The sequence below is a fragment of the Solanum tuberosum genome, unplaced genomic scaffold (assembly GCF_000226075.1).
Source record: "Solanum tuberosum cultivar DM 1-3 516 R44 unplaced genomic scaffold, SolTub_3.0 scf00036, whole genome shotgun sequence".
In the NCBI taxonomy this organism is placed as follows: Eukaryota; Viridiplantae; Streptophyta; class Magnoliopsida; order Solanales; family Solanaceae; genus Solanum; species Solanum tuberosum.
The window spans coordinates 1,052,492-1,067,964 of NW_006238960.1; the positions used below are offsets into that span (position 1 = coordinate 1,052,492).

The 15,473-nt window shown below is 35.2% G+C and overlaps 2 protein-coding genes across 2 annotated transcripts; one reads left to right on the forward strand and one right to left on the reverse strand.

The window, feature by feature from the left end:
- Nucleotides 1-4,767: 4,767 nt before the first annotated feature.
- Nucleotides 4,768-5,277, forward strand: LOC107059716 (uncharacterized mitochondrial protein AtMg00810-like). Its single transcript, XM_015306515.1, has one exon. The coding sequence runs from the start codon at nt 4,768-4,770 to the stop codon at nt 5,275-5,277; it is 510 nt and encodes a 169-aa protein (XP_015162001.1).
- A 1,384-nt stretch (nt 5,278-6,661) lies between these two features.
- On the reverse strand, nt 6,662-7,923 carry LOC102578721 (transcription factor MYB35). The gene is made up of 3 exons (XM_006342246.2): nt 7,791-7,923; nt 7,594-7,723; nt 6,662-7,511 (listed from the first exon to the last, which is right to left on the reverse strand). Exons 1-3 carry the CDS (start codon nt 7,921-7,923, stop codon nt 6,893-6,895), a joined length of 882 nt encoding a protein of 293 aa, XP_006342308.1. The 3' UTR covers nt 6,662-6,892.
- Nucleotides 7,924-15,473: the final 7,550 nt, after the last annotated feature.

Genomic DNA, 15,473 nt, shown 5'->3' on the forward strand with positions numbered 1-15,473 from the left:
ATGGTGTTACTTATGTTCAATTGACGAATATCAAGTTTAGTCCCTCTAATGAATTGAATTAACGGTGTTACTTATGTTCAATTGATGAAAATCAAGTTTAGTTCCTCTAAAAAATTGAATTCATGGTGTTACTTTTGTTCAATTGATGAATATTAAGTTTAGTCACTCTAAATTCTTTCTCAGGGATAAGAAGAAAGAGTTTGCTCCAAACTATGCTGCAGTTTATCCTTTTGGGGTTGATGTATTCTTATCACCGCGGAAAATTGATCTTATTCCCCATTTTGTAGAACTTCTAACCGTTGCGTAGTTCCTCATTAGTCATTGCGCATCCTTGTTGTAAATCTTCAGGTATAGAAAGATTTTTCTCATACTTGTGTATGTGTATATATCACCATTCTTTTGTTCAAGAAGCTGTGAAAGAATGTTGACTCTATTCCTTGGTCAAACTTTTGGAATTATAGATGTAGCGACATTTTGTCAATTAAATAAAATATCTTCAATCAACTTACATTCTACAAAAGTTGATAATGAAACAAGAAAACAATTTAAAAAAATAGAGGATGAATCTACCCGATTGGATTTGGTTAGACAATGTACTGTTGGTAAACAAGGACCGACTGTATCGTCAAATATTCAATATGATTCGAGAAGATCTAGTTCGTTCAAGTAATGGATTCTAACCAATTCAAATGATTTGATCAATCTAGAGATCATTTGGATTCCATTAGTAACCAGAATTTAGAAGCAGGTAAATATTTTTTCGGAGGATGTCTTGGTACTAATGATTGACAGTTTTCTTATTTTAGATATCGTTGTACCCACCCACAATCTTCCAAAATGAACATAATGGTGAAGGGATGAGTTTGTTTTCTACTTCAGGCTTTCAGAAGAACTTCCAGTCCATTTTCAAGAAAGTATCCAGGTATGGCGGTGAATTTCCCTTTAACATCAGTTGATTTTTTTTAAAAAAAATTACGTTCTCCTTAGTTAGGTTTATTATTGTTAGCATAACTAGTACTGTTTACTTAATGATTTTTTGATAAGGATATTATTGTAAATATAAGTTTAAAGAGTTATGTACTTGTAATTGCCTTATAAATAGCACACGTTCAGGCCCTTGCTATTCACGCAGGCCTTTATTTATTTTCTCCAATCTCTCTGAAACTTAAACTTCAACTTGGTATCAAGAGCACCATGGTTTCTCAAACTACTTCCGCTCAAACTTCTTCCTCAATTCAAAGTCGACTCCTATCACTCCTCTTTGGGTCTTCCAAATCCTTCTCCAACTATTTCAAGCATTAAAGGTTTTGTACCTATTGAATTGACATATCTTAATTATCTTACTTGGAAAAAAGGTTTTCTTACCGTTCTAAAAAGCCACAATCTTCTTCCCTTAGTTGATGGATCTATTCCATGCCCATCATCAACTCATGATGAGTATCGTTTGTGGATTCAATGCGGCACAATTACTCTAAGTTGGATTAATGCCACTCTCTCCCCTCCGGTTCTTGACTCACTTCTCAACTACGCTTGCGACACTTCCAAGAAGGCATGGGATATTCTTGCTTCCCTTTACCTAGATCAGGTTTCATCCTCATCAATTCATCTAAAATCAAAATTTCAGAATTTAAAAAAAGGTTCCCTGTCCATGGAGGATTATCTCCAAAAACTGCATTCACTTCCCTGTTCACTTAGAGCAGTTGGAAAACCGGTTACTGATGATGATTTAGTAACCCAAGCATTGCAAGGACTTCCACCTTCTTATCGTACTTTTGTCTCTGGTTTAAATGTGACAGGAACACTTCCGTCCTTTCTCGCTTTACGTCCATTGTTACTTACTGAAGAAACACATATTAATGCAACAGAAAATGAAGATTCTACATCTCACATTGCGTTAGTGGCTTCTGCTCAAGCACCACCACTTTTTCAACCTCCTTCTTCAAATTCATCTCATGCTAATCAATACCCAAGAAAATCCCATAATGGCTGTGGTCGTGGTCGATTAGGCCGAGGTAAAGGTCAAAACCAATACTCTTCTCACTCTATTTTTTCTCCTCATTGGGCTGGTTTTCAACCACACTTTCACCCTTCTTCTTCGGTTGATGGAATTCTTGGGCGACCTCGTTTCACCTCGACTAAACAATGTCAAATCTGCTTCCACTTTAACCATACTACTTTGGAGTGTAGGAATCGTTTCAATCATTCCTATGCTCCCAATTTACTACCAAAGTCATTTGCCGCTGTGAATTTGGAGGAGGTACAACCATTAGTATGGTATCCTGATTCTGGTGCTTCTGCACATATGACGAACAATCCATCCCTTTTATCCTCTACATCTCCTTACAGTGGTTTGTCACAGGTGATAATTGGCAATGGTAATCTTCTTTCTATTTTATCTACTAGCACTTCTTTTCTTCCGACATCTTCTAAGCCTCTTCGATTAAATAATGTTTTATATGTTCCTTCTCTTCAGAAGAATCTAATGTCCGTTCACCACTTGTGTGTCGACAATAATTATTTCATTCAATTCACTGAATCTAGTTTTTTTGTTAAGGACAAGAAGACCAAGCAAGTCTTGTTCCATTGTAAGAATAATGGCTCTCTCTATCCTGTTCGCTCGACCTCCCATCACTCCTGTCATGTTGCTCTCTCAAGTGCCGTCTCACCTTCATATCTTTGGCACCAACGTTTAGGCCATCCAGGGGAACGTTCTCTTGCAGCTTTAGTTCGTAGGGGTTTCATTAATTGTAATTCCTCTTCTGGAAATTCTGGTTGTAATGTTTGTCATATAGGAAAACAATCTAAGTTACAATTTCCTCTTTCTCCTAATATTGCACCTGCTCCTTTTCTTTTAATTCATTCAGATGTGTGGCAAGCTCCTTTTACTTCAAATTCTGGTTTTGGTTATTATATCTTATTTCTAGATGATCACACCAAGTACTCTTGGATTTATTTAATGCGAAACAAGTCCGAGACATTTGCTAAATTTAAAGAATTCTATAACATGGTCGCAAACATTTTTCATTCCTCTATTTCTTATTTTCAATCAAATGGTGGCAGCGAGTATAACAATTCTCATTTCCGTTCTTTTTTTAGCGAGCATGGAATTATTCATCGTTTCTCATGTCCATATACCTCTGCTCAAAATGGTCGTGCAGAAAGAAAGCATCGACATCTTAATAATCAGATACGTTGTCTTCTCTTTCAAGCTTCAATGCCTTATTCATTTTGGGCAGACGCTTCTCTATTTGGAGTTCATTTAATTGATATTACTCCTCTTCCTATTATTAATTTTACGTCACCTTATGAAAAATTGTATGGTAAACCACCTGATTACAATTTGCTTAAGGTCTTTTGGTGTTTATGTTTTCCTTATGTTGCACATTCTTTTGCTCACAAGTTTCTTCCACGATCTAAAGCTTGTTTATTTCTCGGTGTATCTCCGCAACATAAAGGATTCAAATATTTGGATCCATCCACTAATCAGATAATTTTGTCTCGTCATGTAAATTTTCAAGAATCCTTTTTCCCGTATAGTTCTATGTTTCCAGCGAATCCTAGTCCTCTTACAGTTCCTTCCTCACAAACTGCCCCTCCTATATTTTCTCCAGTTCAGTTCCCTGATATGTGTGCTTCACCAATTACTAACTTTGATTTTATCTCCACGTCTGATACAACTTCTTCCCCTTCTATCTCTATATCTCCTAACATGTCTATAACTTCTCCTAGGACTCTAAATTCCACATGTTCAAATAATCAGTTTTCTCAACCAGCTACCCACGTACTCATGTCATGGTTACTCGTTCGATGACCAGGTCACTAAAGCCACGTGTTTTTCCCTCACTCAATGTCTCTGTTTCCACTGCACCAGGTGGCTTAATGCAATGAGTGAAGAGTTTAATGCTCTCGTCCAAAATCATACATGGACATTAGTTCCTCCACCTCCCAATGTGAATATAGTAGGAAATAAATGGGTATATCGGATTAAGTATGGTCCTACTGGCTCTATAGACCGCTTCAAAGTTCGTTTGGTTGCACATGGGTTTTCTCAACTGCCAGGTTTAGATTATAGAGAAACTTTTGCTCATGTTATCAAGTTAAGCACTGTTCATGTAGTGTTATCTTTGGCTCTTCTTAATAATTGGTGTATGCATCAATTGGATGTATCTAATGCCTTTTTACATGGAGAGCTAAATGAAGATGTTTATATGCGGCAGCCCAAAGGTTTTGAACATTCTGATTATCCACAACATGTGTGTAAGCTAAGTCGTGCCATTTATGGGTTGAAACAATCGCCTAGAGTGTGGTTACTCGACTTGCAACTTATCTTTTGGACCTTGGTTTTAAGCAATCTACCTCCGATTACAGCATGCTCACTTTTTGGCAAGACAATTCTATTTTGATACTTCTTATTTATGTTGACGACATTGCTGTTTTTGGATCCTCACAACGGCTTGTTTATGATTTTATCGATTCCATGAAAGCTGAATTTGCAATGAAAGATCTTGGTTCCCTTCATTACTTTTTAGGTGTGGAGATAGTTTACAATACTGCTAGGGCTCTTCTCCTTCAACGAAAATATATATCAGACCTTTTTCATCGATTTGATTTGGCCGAAGTTAAGCCTGTCCAAACTCCTCTTTATAGTAAGCTTGATTGGCATTCTGTGGATACTCAACTTCTTGATGATCCTTCTCTGTATTGTAAAATGGTCGGCAGTCTTCAATATTTATCCTTCACACGATCGATATACAATATGCTGTAAATATGGCTTCCCAATTTCTGCATCAACCTCGTTTTATTCATCTTCAAGCCGTTAAGCGCATCTTCCGCTATCTTAAAGGCACTCCTGCTCATGGGTTGCAACTGGAAAAAAATATTTCCAACTCCTTAACTCTAATCTCAGACTCGGACTGGGCGGGATGTACAACAACTCGTCGCTCTACCTCTAGATTTTGCATTTTCCTTGGGAGTAATTTGATAACTTGGTCTATAAAGAAACAATCAACTGTTGCGCACTCAAGCACCGAAGCTGAATATCGTGCTCTGGCTGTTGCCACTGCCGATGCTATATGGATACAATTTCTTCTCCGTGACTTGGGTATTTATCTATCCACTCCTATTCTTGCCAAATGTGATAATATTGGCGCCATCCATCTTGCACATAATCCGGTCTTTCACTCAAGATCCAAACATGTTGCTTTGGACTATCATTTTATTCGTGAAAAGATTGCCCAAGGTGACCTTACAGTTTCTCATGTTCCCACCGCACAATAGCTTGCAGATGTCTTTACGAAAGGTGTCTCTGTTACAAAATTCAAGGAGTTTCAGGTCAATCTTCATGTTCGTTCCTCCACTTCAGATTGAGGGTTGGTGATAAGGATATTATTGTAAATATAAATTTAAAGAGTTATGTACTTGTAATTGCCTTATAAATAGCACACGTTCAGGCCCTTGCTATTCACGCAGGCCTTTATTTATTTTCTCCAATCTCTCTGAAACTTAAACTTCAACTTTGTGGTTCTGAATAAGTTGCTGACTAACTATTATTTTTTACTTGATATTTGCAAGAGAGATGTTAATTGGTGATGATAAAAATGTACCCTTCAGAGACAGATTAAAATTCTTGGGTCGAGTAGTAAACCTAGAGGAACTTCATTTAAGTGCAGTTGAGAAGAATGCTTACAATGAAAAGCCTGTGCTGTCACGTCCTCAACATGAATTTTATCTGGTAAAGTTAATCTGACAATATTTTTGGTGGAGAACATTTGTTTTCTTCGACGCTCTCTGGATATACGTTAATACTGAGTCCACAAGTAAATTTCTCAAATGGATATCAAACTTGCTATTTTTAATACAAAATTCACTAAACTTGTTTTTGTCACTTGAAATTTTTTGAACTTACGGGTGGTTAACACATATCCTTGAAGTTCATACTGACACCTTTTGTTGCAGGGGGGAAACAATTTTGAGATTGATTTGGACATTTATAGATGGAATCTTTTAAAGGCAGATTACAGAACCTCACCGTTGATTTTGGTCTGACAATTCAGGTAGCCATATATTAGAGATTACAAGGAGGGTTCAGCTTTCTCTCACAGACGGATATAACATTTTTTGTAAATTTGGTGCAAGGAAATAAGGAGAAAATATGTTGTGCTGTATTAGATTGAAAGAGATAGACTAAACCAATTATCAGCAGTTAGGCGGCTTCTGAATAAACTACACAAAAAGTACAAGGCTCAACTAGGTGAACCTTATTTTTGTCATAATAATATCATAATTTGCACCAGTGGACAATTCTTTTTCGGTCATAGTTTATTCTGGTTTAAGTGCATTGGTATAAAACAAACTGTCAAGAAAGTGAGCATTTACTTGGATGAATTTCTGATATGGAAGAGTCGAGTTGGATTTGTGATATCTTCATAACCAAGTGTAAGGTGCATACAGTTCAACATCTGTAAATCAGTTGTTGCAAGTACTATAATGCGAAGAGGCTCACAGTTGACAAAGATCACTTTTCAATGTGGGTTCTACAAGTGTAATTGTGGATCTATCGATTAAGATGGAAGAATTTACATCATATAGCAGATCTTGATTGTATCCGTTACAGACAAAACACACATACCTTTGTGTGCCTTAACCAGGTGGAATCATTAAAACCGTGATTAGAGTTTTGAGATTTGGAAGTGTTAATGCTGAATGTTGCAGTTACACTCATTCTTGAAAGGGCTAACATTGCTTTGTCTGTGACAAAAAGGAAAGTGAAAACCTCATATGGTAACTATTAGAACAAAAGTCAAGGAAACTGAAAACTGGCTAAGCAAATTAAGGATTCATCTTGACATTATTCCAACTAGAATTAAAATCGCAACACCACGTATATCAAGAATCAATAATGGAGGTAGACATCTAGAAATGGTGGAAAATCCATTAGCATTTGCTTGTCGCGAGCCAAGATAGTGTCCACAAATGAATCCATTGCAGGGCAACAAGTGGGTTGTTCAACAGGTTGCATTTCCTCAACTTGGTTTGACAAAAATGTCCCCTGTGTTTGGTGTGTACCTGAGGATGTTAAAGGGTCTCCCAGTATAAAGTCATTCCAAGTAGACGTAGATGTTGACGAAGAAGATGGAAGCTGAGATTGCAGAGAAGAGAAAGAAGAATTTGTTGATGAGACTTCACTAAAACTAAGCGTTTGAAGAGTTTCCCTTGTGTAGATTTGAGTGGAGTAGTTTTGTTGCAAGTGGTGATGTGGAGTACTAGTTTCATTTGAGAAGATAAAGAGTTGGTTATTTTGATTAGTATTGTTGTAGAATTGGATATGATTAGTTGCATTTTGAATTGGGAGACCACTAATTTTTCCATACTCAGCAAAGACCTGAGCAAATGGTTTATGTGTTACAGGATCAATTCCCATGTTGACTAGCTTTTTCTTGAGCTTTGTATTCCAGTAATTTTTGACATCATTGTCTGTTCTTCCAGGTAATTGCTTTGCTATTAAAGACCACCTTAAACATACAAAATAAATCAATATATAATGTATATATGTTGAAAGAAGAAGAATGTGGTAGTAAAAATTAGAAAACTAACCTGCTACCTATGGTTTTGTGAAGCTCAAGGATGCAGTCTTCTTCTTGAGGTGTGAAGTTGTCATGCTTAAGATCAGGACGCAGATAATTGGTCCATCTCAGCCTACAGCTTTTTCCACACCTATTCAGACCTGCACATGAATGATGTTAGAATTGCAATTTTGAGATAGTTGATTAGTATTAGCTACTGATATATACCTGCTTTTTGAGGGACCAAGGTCCAGTTGCCAATTCCATGAGTGGCTACATAAGCAAGGATTTTTGCATCTTCCTCAGCAGTCCAAGGCCCTCTTTTCACATTTGCTTTGTCACAACAAGGAGGACGCCCCATTTCATAAACACAAGACGGATGTAATGAATGCACTTTGGACATGCCACAATATTATAGGCATCAAATGCATGTAATTTGGCTCCCTTTTAGCAACAATTGCATGATCTCCTCATCAACAAAACTTTTTATGCATGCTTCTCTCTCTCTCTTCATGCTCTTACTTACACCACTTTTTTCAATGTCTCTAAATTCATTTTTTTAGCAACTCCTTAATTTCGACATTTCACATTACATGCTGAACACCACAAAGTTTAATAATATTTTAGTACAATTCACATATATTTAATTTAACAACTACTCCCTCCGTTTCACAAAGAATGACCTCCTTTCCTTTTTAGTCAGTTTCAAAAAGAATGACCTCTTTCCTTTTTTGGTAACATTTTACTTTTTGCTTTCCACGTGGCATGTTTAAGACCACAAGATTAAGGACAATTTTGTACATTTGACATAACTTTAATTTAGGACCACAAGATTCAAAAGTCTTCTTTATTTACTTAAACTCCGTGCCAAGTCAAACCAGGTCATTCTTTGTGAAACGGAGGGAGTACAAGATTCAAAAGTCCTCTACTTTCTTAAATTTTGTGCCAAATCAAAATAGAATAAATAAATTTACTTGCCCCCTTCCTTGGTGATTATCGGCTCATGCATCCACCGCTTCTTATGTTTAAATTCTATCTTTGTCTTTACAGGCAATCTTTTGTGTGCTATTCCTTATGCTCTAAAAAAGAATCTCCACTTGGATTCATATCAAGTCTCGAGTTCTTGGTTAGTATTCTTTGTATATGAAGGTCGAATGAGAGCTTTTGATATCAATTCAAATTGTTGAAACGGAGGGAGTATAATTTAAGAAGTATAACTAGTTTAGTTTTAAAAATATAAAGGTTGAAAGTATGAAGTATAAGTTTTGACTTTTGTCCATGCTAAAAAAAATAGAACTGTATAAGGGTTAACATAAGTTTTTTTTAGGAATCACGTTGAAGCAATATCCTTTGGTCATCTTTGTTACGATCCAGACCGTCATGAGTGACACCAACACTAAATCACATGGTGAGAGAATTAACTACCAACCCAAATCTTAACCCAATACACCATTGGTTACACCAAGTCATGAAATAAAACTAAGAAAAACAGTTTAGAAATAACTAAAGAATTGAGTCTCCATAAATTCAATCAATAACAAAAAAAATTGTGGAAATAAAAATCCCTAAGACTAAAAGTTATCGTACCAAACTCTAAGTAATCGATAGTGGGGATGCAACCTCGAAACTTAGAAAAATATGAAGTAATAGTCTAGTGTCTTTGCCAGAAAAGATGGACAAGAAAAGATAGAAGAACTCATGACAACATGGAAGAGTAGCTTACCCTTGGATTTGAAGTCACACTTCTTTCAACTGATGTCTTGTATCAACAATCTGAATATGCCCTATACTCAATAAGGAAAGACCAAGTGCAGTATCACTACACTACCATAGTGTACTCGCAAGATCACACAGCTAGTTCCAAACTATGAATGTAAACAGACGACTACAACATAGTAAATGCAGATCAACATATATAACAACAATCACGAATACATAGACTCTCAATCACAATATCATGAATCAATCAATACCAGGAGAATGATCACAATTTCAAGTACCCCGTCCTCTCATGGAACCACAAACACACATACCCGGTCCTCTCATGAAATCCACACATAAACTGTTAGAGTATCGGCATGGTACATGAGCCAATCATAGATAGTTTTCATACCAGACATGGTACCCAAGACAACCAGAGTTAATTTTTATACCAAGCATGTTACATGAGCAAGCCATTAGTATTCATGTATCTATGTGATACCCGAGCTTTTCACCAATCACAAACAATCATGCACAATCACAATCTGAATGAACAATAACCCTTGAAAATCACAAGTCACGTAAACATGTTCATTGCATGAGATTATTAACATGATGTTATTTCATATGCTTCCCTATATTTTCCTCCAACATGCATTGCACAATGATCCTATAAAGCAGTAGACATGCAGACATACATAAATTGAAAAATATACGACTATCACCTACCTCGAATCAAGACTCTTGCAAACTCTAAAATAACCGAAACTTTCCCCTTATTAAATACCTTGGCTTGTTCTTGGTCTAAAACAATAAATAACATAACAATCAATCACAAATGACCTAATAATACTCGGATTATAACCAAAGTCTAACCGCAGGCAAATTCATGATCCTTCTACCCAACTAAGGGGTTTTTTCCACCATTAAATCAAGTCACCCCCCCCCTCTCCCCAAGATAAATATCCTACATTCTAAAGCTTAAAAATAAATTTTCAAGGCAGGAGAGTAATGAACTTACATTTACCAACGAATTTGGTGGAAAAATTAGTGCAACAACCCTAAATAGCCCCACTCAAATCCAAGAACATAAATGTAGAAAATAGGAGGTTTTAATACCTTTGCAGCATAAATCCCGACTTATCTAGCTATAGCGGTCCGACCGGCTACAACGACTATCACCCTGTTATAGTGCCTATACATCCCCGCTATAGCGTTCGCCCCCCCTGTAGAGGATTGCACGAAGTACTTCTGCTAGGAAACCACTGAAAAATCCTCTCTTTACAACATACCTTCTTTCCTTGACGTCCCAAACTATCCCCTTCACGACAAGATCGATTTCAGGAGTTTTACTCACCCATATTCGATTCCATAAGGACCTACAGGTTCCTTAATATCATTAGTAGATTAATTTTTGGTTTAAAAAATTGCATCCTTCCCTGTTTGCATGTTTGATCCAGGTGGGACATAAGTATTACTAGCTCCTCAGGATCGTCTTTAAGTATAGGTTTCAGTCTATTCAGTAAAATAAAGGACATATTCAGAGGTAACATCTCAAAATGTTACTTAATTTTAAAAAATTATTTCATAAAGTCATTAAATTTTATGTTTTATCAATAAAATCATTTAACTTAGAAATTTGTATCAATTAAATGAATCAACTATTTGACATGACAATCTTTGGGTTCTTTAAACTAAGAATTGCATTGAAATATGATTAAATGAACTTCTGCTCATACAATATTAGTATTTAAATGGCATAATACATAAACATGACCTTTAACTTGATGTCAGCTTGCAACTATGACCTTTAACTTTGGATGTGCACAAGTAGACACTTAAACTTGTATAAAATTGAACAAATGGACACATTCGTCCTACATGACACCCTACATGGAATTTTTGTGTCCTACGTGGCATCTTACGTGTATTATGCCATGTAGGACATGTGTCACTTGTTCAATTTTATACAAGTTTAAGTGTCTACTTGTGCACATCCAAAGTTAAAGGTCATAGTTGCAAGCTGACATCAAGTTAAAGGTCATGTTTATGTATTATGCCATTTAAATACTAATATTGTATGAGCAGAAGTTCATTTAATCATATTTCAATGCAATTCTTAGTTTAAAGAACCCAAAGATTGTCATGTCAAATAGTTGATTCATTTAATTGATACAAATTTCTAAGTTAAATGATTTTATTGATAAAACATAAAATTTAATGACTTTTATTTAAATTGTATCATAGATACAACGTTAATATATAGGAGTATAAATAAATTTCACCTTCTATTTTGTTGGATATATAAGTAGAAAAATAAAGAGGAAAGTGGTGACGATCGATCACTGATTTTTGATGTTATTAGCACTAATTAATTTGTCAGCTTTTAGTTAGCAACAGAACATGCTATTAGCACGTAGTTTTCGTCAGTAAAAGGATAAGATTAAAGGATAAACCGGTAGACAAAATCTACTTGATTATAAAAAAAATTAATATTTCCCTAAGTCATATTTTTTCTTTGTTATACTCTTTCAACATATTTGCTTTTTCTATTCAATTTTAGGATCATATTTGCTCTTGTACTCTCAAAAAGGGTCATATTTACTTCTACAATGTTAAGTCTTCATGTCATCAATATATTTTCCCTTATACCCTAAAAATTATCATATTTGTTCTTGTACTCTAAAAAAGGGTCATAGTTACCCTATGACATTAAATCCGCCTTTCCACCTTAATTTTCTCATGTGATTCACCGGACATATTTTTTCTCAGTTAAATCTATTAGCCCATTTATTGAGAAAAATATATTACTCCCTCTATCCAACAATAGTTGTCCACTATTGACTTGGCATACCTCTTAAAAAATAATAAATAATAGGGGTAATATTACTATATTATCCTTTGACTTTATTAAATTTAATGTTTTAAAAATGTGTTAGATGATAAATAAGTATTTAATAGTAAGGGTAAAATAGACACAAAAGTAAATTATCTCCTGATTTTCTTAATTGGACAAGTATTGTTGACAATTATTTATAGTATAGTGGACAACTATTGTTGGATAAAGGGAGTAGGTCATTTACTAAATAAGTTATTAGCCCATTTTTATTAAATAAGTTAGTAAATTAATTGAGAAAAAAAATGCCCCAAAGGATCGACATGGGAAAATTAAGGTTAAATATGTGGATTTAATGTAACAGAAATAAATATACTTCCCCCGTCTCAATTTATGTGAGTTTGATTTGACGTGGAATTTAAGAAAGAAAGAAAGACTTCAGAAACTTGTGGTGTAAAATAAATCATAGATGTTTGTGAGTTATAAATAATTTCATTAAAGGTAAAATGAACATTTTAAAGTTAAATTTTTATTAAATATAGAAATGTATAATTTTTATTGGATTGACTAAAAAAGTTAGTCATATAAATTGTGACAGAGAGTATAATTTTTTTCCGAGTACAAGAGCAATATGATCCAAGAGTTAGATGAAGAGGACAATAATCACGACCCAAAGTATACCCTAGGCGTAACATGATGTATAGAACCCTTAGCTTTCATAGTTGTAAATCATCAAAATATCATTAGAATATGACATAATTAGGCATTAAGGACACTAATTGTTAAACTAAATATGCCTCAAATGAGTGTAAATCTATCACTTATCAACATCCCCAACTTAAAATTTTGCTTGCCCTCAAGTAAATCAAGAACACAATTAGTTCAACAACAGTGTCTACAATTGTTTTCAATGAAAGCTAACATGAAAATGTCACTACAAGACTACTCTCAATAACATGCGCCACTCAATCATGATAAAAATTCTTCAAATGATGACTAGTAGGTATCAAACCAAGCTCAAGCTCACTATAACTTTTTTTCTAATGCAAGATCATGTTTCAACAAATGCATTCAAGTGCCCTTACATCAAGACCGATTCCATACTCTCACAAAGTAAATCAATGAAGAAGTTAGGAATCAATAAAACTCTCACTCTCTCTAAACAGAAATATATGCAAGCTTCATCACATAGATTTGCCCATATTTTCCAATTATCACACAACCTAGTTCATGCATGATCTGACAAGTCTTTTAGGCTTCTAATGGAGCTAAGGGTTAATGTATGATCAATTTGGCTCAGTGACTTCACCTTTTCAAAATATTGTTGCGATTATCATCACCTCTTCTCAAGTTCTTTCACTCCATTTCATTTGAGAGCTCAAACTTTGACTTGTCAAACATTTTATTGGAAACCCCTATTTATTTCACCAAACTTTATTTTTCATTGCAATTTTCAAATGGTTGTTCATCACAATCTTTCTATTTTTTTTGTAAGGAGAGGTTTCTCCTTCCATCTTTCTTTGTCTTTCACTTGACTTTCCTTCCTCCTTCCTTTCCACACCCCAACTTAGGCTTTTGGCCTAAGTTAGCTATTTGAATATATCAATGCTTCAAAAAAGATTTTTGGGTAAGAAGTTAGGGGCAATTTGGCTCAAGAGGTTTAAATATGGTTGTGAACAAAAGGATTAGGCTCAAATGATGCCAAAATGGTTGCACACATTCACAAGATAGTCACAAAAAGGATATGACATTTGGGTTCCCTCTCAAATTTTTGCCCAAGATCATTTCTTACATTCATCAAAGCTAAACAATTGGACTAACAAGACAAATTCTAGGATTTCACAAGTATGCTTTCAAGTAAAACCTTACCACACACGACACTTCAAATACATTTATTTATCATAGTCTGATAAGATCAAAAGCTTACGTGTGATGTTCATTTCAAGACTTACATCAAAGCACATCTAGTCAACACAAGATTCAAAAAGATCATTCAAAAGTGCAACCACATCGGTTACTTCTTGCAACACAAACACTAAAAAAATGATCATTATGAGTACTATTCAAGACATCGATATTATTATCAATGAAAACTCAAGCATTTTCAGTGACTAAACTCATGGGCAATTGAAAATGGAAAGACAGAAAATGAGCCAAACCAATTAAGCTACTATAATAAAACCAAATAAAATACTACAATAATCATAAAGTAAAACAAAAAGTAACAAAATACAATAAAAAGGGAATATTGGCAAAAGTGCCCTCACCCCACCAAAATAGAAATAATAGTGTCCTCATTGCGAAATAAAATAAATGAGTACGAAAGGAGAGGTAATAGTCCCCCTGACAGGCTATGCCAGTGAAGTACTCGCATCAGGAGTCTTAAGAGGAGTGACATCATCCTTGGCATCCGTGCCCACTAAAATGATAATTAGAGGCAGCGAAGTCGGTTCAATCAGGGCAACAGTGCCCGTCACATCTATAGGAGGAATGATGGAGTCTAAAGATACTCCACTAGTATCTCTCCGAAGTAGCATGGACCATCTTCTTCTTAAGATCTTGTAGCTCAATCAATATCAATGCAATCTGCTACTCAACCTCCTCTCTCCTAAGTTTTTCCTCATCTGTCTCCTCAGCCAAATCATCATTGGCCCTATCCTCCTCTCTCTCAGCACCATCATGAACAATCACATCATTCACACTTGGTTGTGCAACCATACTTTGAGGAAGTTCACTACTAGGCATGGCTGTAGGTACTGACTCGGGTGCATCGAGTAAATGAGCCTCGCCCTACAACATAGATATGTCCGTAGAGCTCAGTTGGTCTACATGAGCATATATCTCAGCCCTCATAAAAGATAGCACATCTTAACTACCCTCAACCTTCTCTTTGGCCTCTAACCGAGAAGTAAGGTTATCTAACGTCACACCGTGTGAATCTATAGATGCCTCATACTGAGTCAACTGAACACGCAGTTGTACTAAGGAAACCTCAATCGATGATCAATCATCGTGGTTACATCCTTCTCAACCCTCGTACAGAGGCGTATTCATGATTTCGAAAGGATTGGTGCACAGTGCACTATTACGAAAAGATGCATCTAAGATATAAATTTGAACGGTTTGACCTTTACGTTCTTAACACTGAAATGTTGAATTTTAAAAATTATAGTCCAATATATATAATGCTACTAGTTTTAAATTTTCATATATACATTTGATGTAATTATATAAAAATTTTACTGTGCTAATTTTTTTTGGAATTTCCAATATTACACACTTAAAATTTTTGAAAGATTAAAGGAAAAAAAAAACAAAAGAAAAATTTATTGAAACACCAAAAGTATTACCGATAACAACTTGGAGGGGTGTTA

Excerpts from the sequence above, each read along its gene's own strand:
- LOC107059716 (XM_015306515.1), top strand. The coding sequence starts at position 4,768 with ATGGCTTCCCAATTTCTGCATCAACCTCGTTTTATTCATCTTCAAGCC.
- LOC102578721 (XM_006342246.2), bottom strand. The coding sequence starts at position 7,923 with ATGGGGCGTCCTCCTTGTTGTGACAAAGCAAATGTGAAAAGAGGGCCT. Across the intron at positions 7,724-7,790 it reads CTTGGTCCCTCAAAAAGCAG|GTCTGAATAGGTGTGGAAAA; the intron begins GTATATATCAGT and ends ATTCATGTGCAG. Across the intron at positions 7,512-7,593 it reads CACAAAACCATAGGTAGCAG|GTGGTCTTTAATAGCAAAGC; the intron begins GTTAGTTTTCTA and ends TGTATGTTTAAG.